The 14,869-nt window shown below is 34.9% G+C and overlaps 1 protein-coding gene across 1 annotated transcript; it reads right to left on the reverse strand.

Moving 5' to 3' along the window:
- Positions 1–7,339: 7,339 nt before the first annotated feature.
- Positions 7,340–13,455, reverse strand: LOC21388327. Its single transcript, XM_024172390.1, has 17 exons — positions 13,327–13,455; positions 12,525–12,779; positions 12,276–12,434; positions 12,020–12,070; positions 11,742–11,876; positions 11,505–11,528; positions 11,250–11,361; positions 10,742–10,867; positions 10,572–10,621; positions 9,742–9,900; positions 9,563–9,658; positions 9,358–9,473; positions 9,121–9,244; positions 8,758–8,871; positions 8,535–8,615; positions 7,840–8,003; positions 7,340–7,531 (listed from the first exon to the last, which is right to left on the reverse strand). The coding sequence occupies exons 1-16, from the start codon at positions 13,384–13,386 to the stop codon at positions 7,857–7,859; spliced, it is 1,809 nt and encodes a 602-aa protein (XP_024028158.1). The 5' UTR covers positions 13,387–13,455; the 3' UTR covers positions 7,340–7,531; positions 7,840–7,856.
- Between the last annotated feature and the right edge of the window lie 1,414 nt (positions 13,456–14,869).

Genomic DNA, 14,869 nt, shown 5'->3' on the forward strand with positions numbered 1-14,869 from the left:
TCATAAAATGTAACGACCCGTACTCTCACTTTGTATGATATTGTCCGCTTTAAGTCTAAGCCCGCACGGTTTTACTTTTGAGTGTCACCCCAAAAGGCCTCATACCATTGGGAGGTGATGTCATTCCTTATAAATAAATACCTATCTTCATCCTCAGGCGATGTGAGACTGTACAACTTAGTCTTTCTTCACCTTGTGTCTCAAGGGATTGATGGCTGTCACAATGACTCCTCCTTATGGGGGCGTAATCCTCGTTGGCCACATTTTCGGCTGGGTAGAGACTCTGATACCATATGTAACGACCCGCACCCCCACCTAGTATGATATTGTCTGCTTTGGGCCAGAGCCTGCGCGGTTTTACTTTTGGACTTCACCCCAAAAAGCCTCATATCATTGAGAGGTGGTGTCATTCCTTATAAACCAGAACCCATCTTCATCCCCAGGCGATGTGGGACTGCACAACTTACCATTTCTTGGCCTTGTGCCTCAAGGGATTGATGGCTGTCACAATCACCCTTTCTTGGCCTTATTCGATGTCTTGAAATATGGAGTTTATTGTGACAACCATCAATCCCTTGAGGCACAAGGTCAAGAAAGCGTAAGTTGTGCAGTCCCACATTGTCTGGGGATGAAGATGAGTCCTGGTTTATAAGGAATGATACCACCTCCCAATATTATGAGGCCTTTTAGGGTGAAGCCCAAAAGTAAAACCATGCGAGCTCAAGCCTAAAGCAGACAATATCATACCAGGTGGGGGTACGGGTCGTTACATATGGTATCAGAACCTCTACCCAGCCGGAAATGTGGCCAGCGAGGACGTTGGGCCCCCATAAGGAGGGGTGATTGTGACAGCCATCAATCCCTTGAGGCACAAGGCCAAGAAATGGTAAGTTGTGCAGTCCCACATCGCCTGGGGATGAATATGGGCCATGGTTTATAAAGAATGGCATCACCTCCCAATAGTATGAGGCCTTTTGGGGTGAGGCCCAAAAGCAAAACTATGCGGACTTAGGCCCAAAGCAGACAATATCGTACCAGGTGGGGTGTGGGTCGTTACATATGAATCAGAGCTTCTTCAACGAGGACGTTAGGCTCCCATGAGGAGGGGTGATTGTGACAACCATCAATCCCTTGAGGCACAAGACCAAGAAAGGGTAAGTTGTGCAGTCTCACATCTCCTAGGGATGAAGATGGGTCCTAGTTTATAAAGAATGACACCACCTCTCAATGTTATGAGGCCTTTTGGGGAAAGGCTCAAAAGTAAAATTGTGCGGACTCGGGCCTAGAGCGGACAATATCATACCAGGTGGGGGTGTATGTTGTTACATATGGTATCAGAGGCTTTACTCAGCCGGAAATGTGACGAACGAGGACGTTGGCCCCCATGAAGAGGGGTGATTGTGACAATCATCAATCCCTTGAGGCACAAAGTCAAGAAATGGTAAGTTGTGCAGTCCTACATCGCCTGAGGATAAAGATGAGTCCTAGTTTATAAAGAATGACACCACCTCCCAATGGTATGAGACCTTTTAGGGTGAAGCCCAAAAATAAAACCGTGTAGGCTCATGCCTAAAACAGATAATATTATACCAAGTGCGGGTGCGGGTCGTTATATAAAATGACACCATAATTAGAACTGGTGACTTTTCTACCCAAGACTCACCACATGCTTTACAAACCACCAATCTTTCCAAGAAATTGGCAAACCTACAACCCCCAAATTCCAAGGGTTTCGCAATCTTTGAACACCAATTTAATAAGTATAGTCGACGCACCCAAAATAACGATGAGGAATGATAAATTTTACTCGCAAAAAAAAAAAAAGTAAGCCACTAGTTGATCTCGTTCACTATATATTCAGTCGTTTTTTTTCTTTCTTTTTTTTAATCTGTTGTTTTTTATCTTACTAGTATTTTTTTGGTTGGTTATTGCAAAAGAAAAAGGCCCGCTTTCAATCAGTCAGACTGTGTTTTATTTCTCTGATAATTGCTATATATGTCGAATTCATTCAAAGTATGGCTCTGATTTCTACCTCTTCATTGTTTATTCACACGCACAGACAATAAGGTTAAAAGGCATATAAATCAATTATGTCTAATCATGGCATATATAGTTTACTGGTTAAATAGATTCTCCAGAATTTGATCAAAGGTAAACAAGTTGCCGACAAGGCATTATAATGACAAGTACACATCCCATGTGCACATACTCATTCAATAATTTATAACAAAAATGATATTCTGTTGGTGATAAGATATATTAAGTCAACAGCTTACTACAGAGTGGATTGCAAATATTAATAATCTGGAAGAACCACGGTGGAGAATTGTATTTAAAAATGTGCTCCTAAAATTGATGCTTCCATATGTTTGCGCAAAAAAGTTTAGGAGACCATAAGGAAAAAGCGTATTCAAATGAAAATTTCCCATGAAAAGAATTTCAAGAATAAGAACATCCCTAAATAGAATGCAAAGTACATTTGTTTGTTTCGCTTTTAAATATAGAAAAATTGCTAAAGACTTGCCATGTTTTCCAAAGCTAACTCCACCTTGTGGTGTGCTCTTGCCTCGTGACAAGCAAAGATATTTTACATGTAAAGGGAATTTTTTTTTTTTTTAATGGACACAGAATTAGTAGTGACATATTTACAGAGTCATTTTAGTAATTAGCTAGTAGCGAGACATTTAGTTAGCCTATGTATATAATTGTCGACACTAATCACGATCATACAATCGACTGGACCCGAGTAAACTGTGATCGTTATCAAGTTTGAAGTTGAGACTCAGCTAGAGTAGCGCCAGAGCTCCGGTGGTAGTGCCGTTGTGGGAGAGTTTTTAGAATTTTTTTTTTTAATTTCATGTTGAAAATTGTAGTTTTTTTTTTTGTATTATCTTTCATTAATTTAAAAAAAACAACTTTATAATATACTATTCAAATAGGATTGTCATGCATCATAACATTATTGAGATAAACTAATTTTGCCAATCATCTCTTTTTGAAAAATCTCTTTTTTTAAGTTGAAGGTTCGCCAGCCTTGATGAACGGGATCTCCCTCACCAACCATGAATCTCAATAGGGCAAAAGAATACAATCAAAAAGGAAATACATTTTGGAATATCAGTAAGTAGGGGCCACAAACAATTATGTGCATCCATGTCCACCAAATATTATATCCCCCCAAACCAAAATAGATAAAATAACCCTTTTTTGCCTTCGCAAGTACCAACGACCTCTCTTTGGGCAACGAAGTGCAACTCTAACAAACTCAGCATCCGATATTCTTTTAGACACCAAATAAGAACACCTATTATGCTAGCACGACCCCTTATTTTCCTTTCTATGATTGCATACAGCCATACACGTCCTTGTCACACACTCCCCACATTTTCATAATATTATATACCTCATATTAGTAATGTACGTTTTTAATCGTTGGATCTTATTAAAATCATATCACAATAAAACAAATAATACAAAATAATTTTTTTATTACAGATTTAATGGTTAAAAAATAAAACTCTATTAATAGTATATTTTTTAAAATTTTATGGTAGAAATCTATTATATGATCCATTACAACCTGTCATTTTTGTTGTACCATGTAGTCAATTTTTGAGGCCTTAGAGAATGTTCAACTCAACATTAAATAAAAAAAAAAAAAAAAAAAAAAAAAAAAAAACAAAAATTTTAAATTAATTTTACCATTATCCAATACTTAAGATAAGAAGTACGACTAATACGTGAAGATTTACAACGTTATAAAATGTTAAGAGGTACTGATGATGTTGAATACCATATAAATAAAAGATGAATCTCAAGATATGAGGCCTACATTTTATTAATTGTGGTACTTCACACCAATAATATTATGAGGTATACGTTTTATTAATTGTGGTACTTAACGCCAATTTTGAATATTATAAGGCCTCCAAACCTTTCCAAAAGTTTTTATCTACTTTGTTCTCTCTCTCTCTCAACTCCAACAAATATTTTTTCTCTCCCCAGCTTTCTGAGTGTTCGAATTATCCTTCTTTTTCGCCAAATGTCTGTTTCTGAGATATCTGATAACTCACCTTCGTCCTCCTCCGAGAACAACATATCTCCTTTGAGAGTTCAGTTCGTGGCCAAATCTACGTCAGAAGGACTTCTGAGGAAGTTCTTCGACGCTACGGAATTCGACTTCGACTACGAGAAGAGCGGGCTCTGGTCCCCTCCGGTCAGGCGCAGCGTGTTCCTCGGCTCCCCCGATCGAATATTCACCGAACAAGAAATGCTTGCCAAGCTTACAACTCTCATGGAAGCTCGTAGAAATAATGGTAGAAAATACAAAGTCTTTCGCAGAGTACGTACTTGTTATTGTTGTTATTCCTAGTAGTATTATTAGTGCTGTTTATTTCTCTCTAAATTGGTCAATCTGAGAGTGAGAGAGATCAGAAAAATGTGAATCGAAAATTTGCCTTTTTTTTTTTATAACAATATCCGTCCTAGTGTTTTATGGGTGTGAATTGTTGTTAAGAAACAAATATACAGATTTAGAGTAGGAAAAAAGGGAGAAACAAAGAAGAAGAAAAGAAGAAGATGATGAGAGCGAGAGAGAGAGAAAGCCCCACCGTATGATGAAAATGCTCCTTGTGTTGAATGAAGAGGAAAAAAAAAAGTATATTCTCTTGGGCCCTTTTCCTTCTCTTTCTCTCCTTTTCTTTCTCTTTCACTATGCATTAATACTTTCTTGGATCCTTTTCCTTTCCCTTTGTTTTTTTTTCATCAATTCTCTTTCAGTATGCATTAATGAAACTGGGAATTCCTTTTGCTTACTTTTCTAGGCTAAGACCATTTTTCTTATGGTATGTCATTCAATGAGTATTTACATGTCAATAAAATAACAAATATGATATTGGCTTTAGGTGTTATCACAAATTTATTTTAGCTCTCAGATATATTTTTTTTCCCAGTCTCCCAACAAATGGAAAATAGACTCGCCAACTGAAAAATGACAATGCACTTGCCACATTTTTTTAGCACTAACAATTTGATCGACAACTTATGAGGAGAATTTTGTGAGAGTTCGAGAAATACCCCACTGGTAGGATACATCTCTAAAACATTAGATCACGTCAAAGTCATATCCAATTAAAAAAAGGTACGGCAATTTAATAGAACTTGACGTAGATTAATGGACTGATAGATATTTTTTCATACCATACCACATCAACCTGGAATGGTACTAATAGATTCCCCGACAAACACAACATTATAAGTTTTGGTTTTCTACAGAAGCAACAGAAACAACCTTCAAGCGTCACAAGTCATGTTGACATAACAAATTTTGGGTCCTCAACTCCAATGAGGAAAGTCTGCCAATGCAAGTACATGTCACAAATTTGTGTTTGTTTTCTCATGGACCAGAAAAAATGCCCATAAGGCTGTTTGAGATTGCCTGCGTAATGCAGCTTCTGGTTCATTTTTTTTGAAGGCTTTCAAACTTATCAGTTCCTGAAGATATATCTGTCTGCTTTCAGTACAAGTAGGTGTGATGATGGACCTAAAAAGGACAGACCAATTACATGATTTCTTTTCAATGCCTGCATTGCACAGATGGCTCGCCAGAGTTCTCAGTCTCAGCCTCTCACAAGACAAAACTATGTCCTGTTTCCCCATTCACACACATGCACATCAAAAAATCCAAAAAGTCTTGTAAGAACTTTCAATTTGCTGACGATTAACACAGCAAGCCAAAAGGAAAGCGTGCGTTTCACAAGAGAGAGAAATGGAGCTTGCAGGAACATTACCATCCCTCTTAAGTCTTAATCACGTGGAGATCAAAAAATATGAAATAGATAGTTTTTAATGCAGATTTAACAGTTAAAAATAGAGACCTGTCAATGATTTATTTTTTCAAGCACTACCGTGAAAGCTCCCTTGAAAACTATGAGAAACAAAGCCCCGACTTGATTTGCTGGTCTGAATTTTGTTGATTTGAACTTTTTTCTTTGAACATAAAAAAATTTAAACTGTGTGGTTTAAATTGTAATTCAAATTAGTGTTTAAATATGCAGTTAAAATTTTAATCTGAACAGAGAATAAAATTCGAATATGTGTTTGATAGGTGTAAAAGGCGAAGAGAGTAGACACATTTTTACTGTTTAAAAAATGATTTGAACGGTTGAACTTAAGGGAAGCTAAACTCTAAATTGGACAGTTTAATTCAGTTTAAACGGGAAATATAATTCGAACTACTTGCTTATCAAATATGAATTTAAACTGTATTCATTTTTCAAACCGAGTTAAATTAAACTAAAGGAGTGAAACAAATGGGGGCAAAGTTTATACCGATGCCAAAGTGCCAAGCTGTCTCTGCAGGAACTTATATAGGGAAATTAGGCCCACCCTATAGAGGGAAAAAGAGAAGGAGAAGAACAAGAAAATGACAGAAAACAGGAAACTTCTGTGGAATGGGAACTGGGAACTGGGAAGCATCCAGTGTTACTAGATTTTCCCAAGTGGGTATTAATGACAAACTTCTTTTGAGCAAATTATCATATTAATACCTACGTTGGATTGGTTACTACAGAGAGAGTGGACACATTTTTACTGTTTAAAAAATTATTTTAACGATTGAACTTAAGAGAAGCTAAACTCTAAATTGGACAGTTTAATTCAGTTTAAACGGGAAATATAATTCGAACTACTTGCTTATCGAATATGAATTTAAACTGTATTCATTTTTCAAACCGAGTTAAATTAAACTAAAGGAGTGAAACAAATGGGGGCAAAGTTTATACCGATGCCAAAGTGCCAAGCTGTCTCTGCAGGAACTTATATAGGGAAATTAGGCCCACCCTATAGAGGGAAAAAGGGAAGGAGAAGAACAAGAAAATAACAGAAAACAGGAAACTTCTGTGGAATGGGAAGTGGGAACTGGGAAGCATCCAGTGTTACTAGATTTTCCCAAGTGGGTATTAATGACAACCTTCTTTTGAGCAAATTATCATATTAATACCTACGTTGGATTGGTTACTATCTGGGGAAAGTTTTCCATTTAGAAGAAAGCCAAAGAAGAAGTCTTGGAATTGGCGATTGGCTTTTGCTAAGTTTGTTGGCATCAATACTATATAAGTTTCCTTACATATAAGTCAACCATATGCACTTTAAGGGATGATATTTGAACCTTTTAAGCAGTAATTAGAGGCAAAGCAATGAATAGTGTGTGGTCATGATAAATGTCCGTTGTAGTTACACCAGAAGAACTACTAAAATCTACAGTAATTTTTTAAAAGAAAAGGAATATCTATCCTCAGATAAAAAAAAAAAAAGAAAAACTACATAAAAAAGCTTATAATGAGCTACAAAGTAACGCTTTTAATATTAATAGTACAGAGGCTTATATACATTCGTTTGAAAAACCAAAACTGTGTAGATAGTGAATTTACATTAGCAGAAAGTTAAAACACAAATCTATAGTTTTCCAGCCCATCATCATTTATGTGTTTGAATTACAAACATCTCCTCTTTTTCTCTATTGGCTGTATGGCTGCAATTAGAACCAAGAAAGAATATTTACTTTAAGGTTAATCAGCTTTTTAAGTTTTTACTCTAGTTGTTGCCTAAAACAATCAACATAAGTTAAAAGCATAAAGAGCTAACATAATGAGTTTCGACATTTGTGCTTGAAGTAGTTAAAAGTAATTTCGAACATGTTTTTGAAAGAGGATTGAGTTCTACTTCTTCTTTAAAAAAAAAAATAATAATAAATACAAAATACAAAATCTCAACAAAGATATTAGGGAAAACTATATAGAACTCCATCATATTTTAGAGAATCAATGTTGAAAAGTAGACCTGCTATGCATCTGAGATCAGACCGGTAAGGGACTTTGTTGTAGGAGTTCTTTCCCTGTAATTCCACCCTTCAAATTCTTAAAGTAAATATTGTAGTCCTTCTCTGGGGGTGGATTTTCAAGGTCTACTGTAAAAGGTTCGTTAAATGGTATGACACTCTTTACCTGTAAAGGAAAATAGAATTTTGTTACAAATGTTCAAAGTTGCCACCAACTAAAAAGTGAAACAGAAGTTGAATTTCCAGAGTAAAACATTATGGGAATCATCATTTAGCAGAAGCCAATATAATGAAGTAGGACAACGATAAAAGTTATCGCTCTTAAAGCCTACCAACCAATCATAGCCTTTAAATCTTTTTCTTGTTCATAACAGACTGCCATGATTTCTTATTCAAATAAGACTTGACATCTCTAGTATTGCACAAGGGCACTTCATAATTTTTCAAGTCATCATATAAATAGAAACAAAGGGAAGTCTTATCTAACCCTGCTGTATTTACCACAGTGATTTCAGTATTCCCTACTCATTCAAACAGATTAGTCTTTTCCTACTCTCTATCATCATCAAAAGTCAAACCATAAAATGATGTTTCTTTGTGAAGTTGTTTAACTCCACTTCAGAAGTTTGCCTAAAGAAAGAGATAGGAAAGCCTTAAACCAAAAAATATCTGTTGAAAAGGCGTAAAAGAGTATAACCTCAAATGTCTTGTCAAGTGCATATGGACTTTCCAGAGCAGCAATACAAATAAGAGCAATTTCTTCTCTCGACACCTTACCCTGAATGCATTAAGGAAATAGAAGTGTTGTCACAAGAACACCAGTATCTATAAACAAGCGCTCATTTTTTCAGAGTTCCTCGATTAACATTTCCCAGCAAACAGTCGTATACAAAGTGATTGAGCGACATCTGATTACATACCGTGATATTGTCTCCTTGATCAAAGATGAGATCTGCTCCAGCAGGCTCCTCAGTTAATGCACATGGCCTCACAATTGCATGTGGTATTCCGCTCTCCCGTATCAAATCCTCCCCCTAATGGAAAACTCCACAGTTAGAAAAATGTAGATTTTACACTTCTGTATGTGCTTCTCATTTTCTTATCTTTAGGTTTGTATTCTTAAAAAACTTTTATGTCTGTTAGAAGCGAGCCACAATAGAATAAGGTAAGAGGAAATGGGATGCCAGTTAAAATCTATCCCACATAAGTGAAAATAAACAGACAAGGTCATATAAAAAGAATGGCGGGACTGAGTATATGACATCTGTCAATTAGGGCTAAACCTTCAACTTAAATGTCAGGACAAAACCCAATTCCTTGTTCAAGCGGACGGCGGGTGGTTGTTTGCTTAGATCAATTCCTGGTCTGTCAGGCCGAGTAACTCCTGCAGAGCTAACATGTACAAACCTACAGGAAAACTCAACCAATACCAGGAATTTTTAAGAGAAATTCCAACATATTAACTTTATTCAAACATTTAAGAAAAGTCAACAACACAACTACATGAGGTATTGTTATACCTAGGAGTTATAGGATCCTTTATATAGGCCCGGATACTTGACACTGGAAGTTGAAATGCACCTTCCACAAACGTCGGGTTCAGTTTCCCATCATATTCAAACTTGCTGAACATAAGCTGCAATGATTTTGATCTGTCATGAAAAACTATTGTACTGATCTTAAAGCAGGAAAGGCGGGTATGAGAATTAATGTAGAGGAACATGCCTGAAATGAGACAACATTTGCTGGGTCAAATGGAGGAGCACCAAATACAGTTTGTGCTCGAAAAATAGGCCTTAAAGAAGAAAATGGCAAGCGCACCTGAAAAAAAGAAAGCATAATAAGAAACAAAGGATTCATGATCTATTCCAAAGCTCACTAATTAAGGTCATGGTGTTACTTACTGATTGCCATTGGTCTTTTACAGTATCAAAGCCTACTGTATAAGCAAGAGCATCCCAATCACTGCTAGTCCGAATCATAAATTTATAACGTCGACCATCACCTTTAAGGCGCAGCTCCAAACCATCATATGCAGATAGATCCTCGGGTACTGTAAAATTCTAAGAACGAATAAAGTTTCATATGAGTAAACATAAAATTGAAATTCTGATCCAATATAAATAAATAAGCTCATTGCCAAGGGCCTGAAAAATGAATCACTCTCCCCTATTTAGAATCCTAAGCACGCTAATTACTGATCCATGCAGGAATTCCACGTTAGAAAATCTTAAAGTTAAGCTATTAAGACAACATGTCTTTCATTATTTCTCAGAAAGCATACTAGTTCAACCTTAACCAAATACATAGAAAGAAATGAAAATAAATCATTTCTACTGGTACACTTGAAAAGAAACGGACAGAGCATTGTATCACAATAGCACGAAAATATGATTGCACTTCTGCTGCTGCTTAATTTGCAAGGAAAGCTGAGAATGTGCCTTGCTTAGCATCAAATACTTGGGCAATAAGCATGCAAATGGATGTGAACTATACCAAAACGACCCAACTTAGAGAAACTACCTGATATGATAATACTACACTCTGATAACTCCATAACTTTATTTTTTTTTTCCTTTCCTTTTTGGCAAAAGAGCTTACAGCAGTGGTTAAAACCGTAAGGGAACTTAGAGGATTGTAATAATTTCAAATCCTTAGAACCAACTACATTGCCATCTTGAAGGCAAAGTCCAAATAGATAATACAACAAGAAGTGCAAAAAAATGTTGTTTACCTTTGTTCTAATACTAGTAAAACCACCGTTGTTTGTGGTGGAGACAACACCTGAAGAAGACATACCAAACAGATTATGGTATAACCAAAAAGAGAAAGACAGCGAGACACCATAATTCCAAAGAAAGGAATACGAGATAGGAAAACTTCTCAAGTTCAACAAGAAGAAACCTTTAAAGATCCCAGTTGGTCGACCATTTTCACCACCGGTTTGGTCAATCTGAAATGTACTTTCACTAACTCCACCCATTACAACATCATCCAAAGCTCCCCAAGCAAGTTCCTTAAAATTGCCATCTGCAAATTACAAATGACAAAAAAAAAAAAAAAAAAAAAAAAAAAACCTGATTCATGACCAAATTAACTGCAAATCATGCCATGCAACATTGAGGACTCTTGACCAAATTTCACAAAAAGAACGTATTTGCTTGGTTGTCTTCTACAGAATTATTGAGCATGCACAAGTACTTAATTTCATTTTTCTTGACCATGTGTTCTGTTAACTCGGATTCTCCATGATCCTCCAAAGATTGAAAATGAAAAAAAAAAAAAAAAAAAAAAAAAAAAAAAAAAAGTTCCCTAATCATTTCAAGTCTTGTTTGTGCATAATTTTTTTTTTCTTGCATTTTCCTGCAGAATATAAATGGTGACCATGGTTTCCGTGAGTAGAAGACTGTACCTTCAAAGCCAAATATCAGTGTACCATTTCGAAGACCAACACTCTTCTTCACAGCATTGAGCAAATTTTTCATCCCAATATATTCCACCTTCTCAGGTGGATCCCCCTTAATCTGCATTCATCAGTCAAACAATGCCTTTAAAAAGTGAATGCCGAAAGTAATTTAATGGCTAAAAATAATCTAGTAGAAAGTAAACTTCCTATCTAGAAATAAGCAGAACCCCGACTATACGAAGTAGGATCTGAGTTCGCCACCTCTGGTTCGAAGAATTTGATTCCCTGTAACCCCAAAATATTTAGATGTCATGCAACTAAGATAGGAAGGAAACAAAGACTGAATATACAGAAGCAATGATGAGATCCTAACACATTTTCTGTGCAAAAGAAATATTTTTTTTTTCCTTCTCCAATTTTAATCATGGTCCAACTCTAGAAACATCTCAGTGCAAAATATGTAAATGTTGTTCATTTCATCAATGGTTGTAATCATACTTGACTGTATTTTGCTCTATCAGGAGTGTCTCCTTCTTTTGGTCCAATGATGACAGAAACAACATTGATGACCTTCCTCACTCCTTTGAAGTATTCAGGGACCAGGGTACTCTCCTTAGTAACGTCTCCAAGTACCTGACAATTTTTTTTATTAGAAAAAAGATAATTACTTCAAAAAGATGAATGAGCAAAAGCAAAAACAGCCATATTGCTACATGTAAAGGTTAAATATTCTCCTTTTCGGAAAAAAAAAGGGTTAACAAAGTTGGCCAGCTTACCAAGTCAATGTCTGGGCCTAGGATTTTTCTTGCCTTCTCTTCATTTCTCACCTGAGAGATGTTTCATATAAAAAAACAATAATCAAGAAAATGAAAGCAGCCATTGAGTAAAAACTATCAGAAACATGTCTACTGGTGTTATATTTCAATTCTTGTTCTCTAGCCTAGGAAACTCCTGCAACGATTTGCTCACAAAAATTGTATAACAACAGGAAAGCAGCTATATGTCAAGTGTCACATGGGACAAGAAGAATACCAATACTCGGACTGGCAGTCCTTTCTTCCTTAAGATGTCAACTACTCGTCTACCCACACCGCCAGTTGCTCCGGTTACCAAGACAATGCCAGAGGTTTCCATCTTTTCCGGTTTACTAGGAGATGGACCGGAGAGTTTTTCAATCACAAATTCCAAGAACTAAAACAAATAACAAGTTCTTGTTAGCTGCAGCATCACGATATTTCCAGGCTATGCAAGAGCAAATCTGAAATGAAAACTTCATCTGACCTTAGCAGGAGACGGAAGCCCGTTAAAGAAATAAAATGTTTTCAAAAATCTCCCCAAGTCCCAACCTTGGTTTTGAGCTTGTGCTGATATTAGCCCTCTATACAATCTTGGAGAGAGAGAAGCTGAGTTTGGTTGGTAAAGGAAGTACTTTGGTCTGTGGTTAAGTTGAAGAAATGGTTTAGGAAGTGGAGAGGACAAGAACTTATGATGTAAAGATTTGGTACAAAGGTTTCTACCAACTGGTGATGAAGAACCCTGCAATTGCAATAAAAAAAAATACAACAACTGAAGCAATCATGAATTCAAATATTATAAACAAAATATCCCCAGTAAATTTGTGGTAGATTTAATACTTCTGCAAAGTTCAAAGACTTGGCTTACATATAGTAAATATATTCTCATTGATAATCAGTAGTTGAATATGTCTACCCTATATGATATTCCTGCAATAATTTGATTACTAGAATCTAAAATAAATATAAAATCAGACAAAATTCGAAGTGCCCACATTAAAACGTGAACAAAAACAATAGCTAACAAATAACCAATACCCATTTCATATAACAGTCGGCAAAAAGCACACAAGGAAATAAAAATAAAAAATCTTAAATCACATAAGCTTGGAAGGCAGAAGCATACAATTTACGTAACAAAACAGTTACAAACGTAAAACCCAGTTCCAAAATCCTATGTTCTAACAAACTATGACTAACTTGGTTCATTAATGATTTTTTTTTGGTTATTCTTTCAAGAAACGTTTCAGCAAGCACAAAACAAAGTTTAAAAGCTTTGACATTTTCACCTGAAGATTGAAGATGGACGATGACAAAGGAGGTGGTAGCTTCAGAGAAGCGCATTCCATTTTCACAGCCACTGATGAAAATTTTGGAGGCTTTACATGGTATTAAAATTATTAACTTTTCTTTGGCATTTATATATGTTGCTGATATTTTGTATGGGATGAGTAAATATAGGCCACACAAATACCAACCCAACAGTTGCTTCTTCTAGAATCTCATCATATTAGTTTGGAAGTGAAAATAGTCCAGAACAGGGCTTAATAATATGCCATACAATATTGTCAAAAAAAAAAAAAGAATGCCCATATTGTCGCGTCATATTCACAATGCGGATTAAAATTTTTAATTTGAGATGTGACGTTTTTTAAGAATTTTAAAAAATTAAATGTGATTTTTTTGAGAATTTTTAATTATAAAAACTTAAAATTAAAAATTTAAATCGATAAAATAAACGAGATTTAGTTACTATTTTTTATTAGAGTTACATCTTTTTTCTTTCTTCCTTTGAATGTGGTAAGGATTAAAGTTCATTTCCCATCTAATGTTGTCTTAACTTACACAATAGCAATAAGAATTTGGTGGGTAAGGAAGTGTTGTTAATATCATTAGTTCCTGAGGGACAAGATTGTGTCACTTTGGTTGCTATTTTTTTATTATTGACGAATTACTTTATGAACTTTGATTTTTTAGTCTTGACATTAAAATTGATAAAGAATTTTTAAAATTTAACAAAAAATAATCATATTTTTATTGCGGAAGGTATCCCCGTTTGATTTTTTTAGTGTAATCCTTACTATATTAAAAGTAAACTTGATAAATATTCTTTTACTAATTGACGCAGTAAAATAATTTATTTTTAGAGCAATTTTAATTATACTAATTATTTTATATTTTTAGTCAAAATAGTTAATGATTTAACTTTTTTTTTTTAATCTTTTCTCCACTCCAACCATTAGCTAAATGGTTAGCTATTTTAGATAATATTTTTCACACTAACTAAATATAACTAGCATGGAGAAGCTAGTAATTTCATTTTTTTATTATTTTATTCAACTGTAAATAAATGTAAAGATTTTTTTATAATTTCAATATAATTATTTATTTTTTAAATTCAATAAATACTAAAATAATCTATATTTAGTTAAAATATAGAGTATAGTTAAATTAACTCACTAGTTAAAATAATTTTTTAATCATTTTAGTTAGAATTTAGTTAAAATTTGAAGAGTTCTGTTCGAGATGCTCTTACTATACAAAGCTTTAACTTTAAAAATCGCACGGGTGCTGTTTAAATAATAAATATAGATGAACAAACAAAAAGAACACTTTACTATCAAATCTATTGGGCAATAGAGATTAGGAATTCCCTCAAAACTATATATGCAATAATCATATAGTATCAATATTATGCATTTATGCTACTGTTGATTAAAACAAACTCCCTGATTTCATTTTGGAAAACAATTAATGACATCTTTACATATTACAAAATCAGTATCCGACAAAGATCTTAGTTGATGTCAAATACATTATTCTCGTTTTCTG

Source organism: Morus notabilis, unplaced genomic scaffold, assembly GCF_000414095.1.
Source record: "Morus notabilis unplaced genomic scaffold, ASM41409v2 Scaffold1503, whole genome shotgun sequence".
Classification (NCBI taxonomy): Eukaryota; Viridiplantae; Streptophyta; class Magnoliopsida; order Rosales; family Moraceae; genus Morus; species Morus notabilis.